Here is a 2,224-nt window from a genome sequence, read left to right on the forward strand (position 1 = left end):
TGATGAGTGAAATATCTCAGCTAAAACTGCAATTGGGAAATGTAGTTAGTTTGATAGTGGTGAAACTAAAATCTCATGTACGGTTCTGGAATAGTGATGACATTTCCAAACAACCATCAAAGTTTGATGGTATGATCAAAACATACTTAGATGATATTAATCTTTTCTAGATTTGAGTGCTGCTGTGTTTAAAGGATATGTCACTCCAACATTCCCATTTCCTTCCTTCTCATGGTCATACACAGAATAAAGAGGTGATTGTCAAACTTAATGATTAGACATTCTGGTTGACATACATGGATCACACTTAAAAAAGTAGGTGTGAGTTTCAATCATGAAAGTACTGATTGTGAACACAGTTGCATAACTAAAACTTATATTTACTTGAACTGCGATTTAGCGTTATGAGTTATGACTTAGTTGATGGCAGTCCTGTTTCCATATTTGTTATTGAGATCCCAAAATTTTGTTGAATCCATTTCTAGCTCGGGTGTTGGCTGAGATTTATTCTAAGTGCGTGAAAGATTTCCTTTTAGAATTTATTTGGGAGTATTTTCTTGTAATTTTCACTTTTTCGATACACAACATGCTCGTTCTTTTTGTTTTTGGCCTTTGTTTGCTTCATATCGTACAATAATTAACTAAATGCTAAGGCGTGTAAACACATTGAAATGGCAGGTACACCCTAAATATATGGGATGTCGGGGGACAGAAAACAATACGATCTTATTGGAGAAACTACTTCGAGCAAACGGATGGTTTGGTTTGGGTAGTTGACAGTTCAGATCTAAGAAGGTTGGATGATTGCAAAATGGAGCTCGATAACCTCCTAAAGGAAGAGGTCTGTTTTCTGTTCAATCCAAGTGGTATCTATTGTACTTAACCAAAGCGGTATCTCTTTTCTTATTGTTACTAACTTAGGTGCTCAATTCATAACTGTTTCTCCCTTAACTTCCTATATTTCTCAATTATTACTAATGTTCTTAATACCTTTTTTTTTTCCCTTGTGATAGAGGCTATCTGGAGCATCCTTATTGATACTAGCAAATAAACAGGACATTAAAGGTGCCCTTATGCCTGAAGAGATAGCCAAGGTAAACTTAATTTTGTCATCTCTAAGCAATCACTACATCAGTTCCTTAACTTTTTTATAGCCTCCCTCACCAAATTTATATAGTTTAACTTGTATTTATTCTCTCAAATGCTCTCTTTTGTAGTTAAATTTCTATGCCCAAACATTGTCTGCACTGAAATCTGTCTGAGAACTAATTTCAAATCATCTTTAACCTTTCCATGCATTGAATTTTGTCTTGGTTTGCATTTGGGGTAATGTGGTTGGGTGGTTAGTTAGGGGAAGTTAGTGACTATAAATAAAGAGAAGTGGGGATCAGGGTATTTGGCATTTGTCTTGGAAAGTGAAGACAAACTAACTGTTCCTCAAATCAGTGTAACCTTTTTTCTAGATTTCTTAACACAGCATATATGCGAATAACGAGTTGAACTCCTAAGCATGTCTAAAACACTATTCTATTATAGGTAGTATCATGCAAAATGCGAAAACAAAACTGATTTTGATATGATTACTATCAAATGAATTGTCACTTCAATTGTAAGCATCAATCATAATCATGAAAAGCTCACCGTTAAGTCTCTCATACCATATTCTTATAAATCAAGCTAGTTATCCCTGGTTTAATATATTATTGTTTGGTTTTTAATATTGTCCTTTACGGCTCAGGTGCTTAACTTGGAAGCCATGGACAAATCTCGTCATTGGAAGATAGTTGGCTGTAGTGCATACACTGGCGAGGGTCTGCTTGAGGGTTTTGATTGGTTAGTCCAGGACATAGCCTCCAGAATCTACATGCTTGATTAATAATTCAGGAAATGGTTCAACCTTTCCTGAGCATCCTTGAACCTAGTATGCTGTCTTTGGAATAAACTGTCCATTGCATCACTGAGACTTTCCAAGTTTTTATATTTTCAAAATTTTTTTTTTTTCATTTTTATTACCTTGTCGTTGCTTTTCTGGCACTGTAAGATTTTGAAGAAATGTCAGAATACTGTAGGAAGGTGTATAAAACTGAAGTGGAATGATTATGATTTATGAGTGCATGTCCGATAGCTTCATTCAAATGTGAAAGATGATAGAAAACTAGTGACAAAAATATGGGAGATTAGTTAAGTGACAAAGTTAGAGTTTAATAATCTTTGAATCAAGGTA

The 2,224-nt window shown here is 34.7% G+C and overlaps 1 protein-coding gene across 9 annotated transcripts in view; it reads left to right on the forward strand.

Moving 5' to 3' along the window:
• The window catches only part of LOC107629970 (ADP-ribosylation factor-like protein 2), a 4,169-nt gene extending 2,052 nt beyond the window's left edge, over nucleotides 1-2,117 (forward strand). For 7 of the 9 annotated variants that reach the window (XM_021121016.1, XM_016332950.2, XM_016332966.2 and 4 more), the window contains 3 exons: nucleotides 679-841; nucleotides 1,014-1,094; nucleotides 1,739-2,117. In XM_021121016.1, the coding sequence (XP_020976675.1) occupies nucleotides 679-841; nucleotides 1,014-1,094; nucleotides 1,739-1,876 (382 nt within the window). In that variant the 3' untranslated portion in view covers nucleotides 1,877-2,117. Of the gene's footprint in view, nucleotides 1-678; nucleotides 842-1,013; nucleotides 1,095-1,738 lie in introns of those variants that run through there. The other 2 variants (XR_002360849.1, XR_002360857.1) reach the window with 1 other exon arrangement.

Source organism: Arachis ipaensis, chromosome B01 (assembly GCF_000816755.2).
Source record: "Arachis ipaensis cultivar K30076 chromosome B01, Araip1.1, whole genome shotgun sequence".
Lineage (NCBI taxonomy): Eukaryota > Viridiplantae > Streptophyta > Magnoliopsida > Fabales > Fabaceae > Arachis > Arachis ipaensis.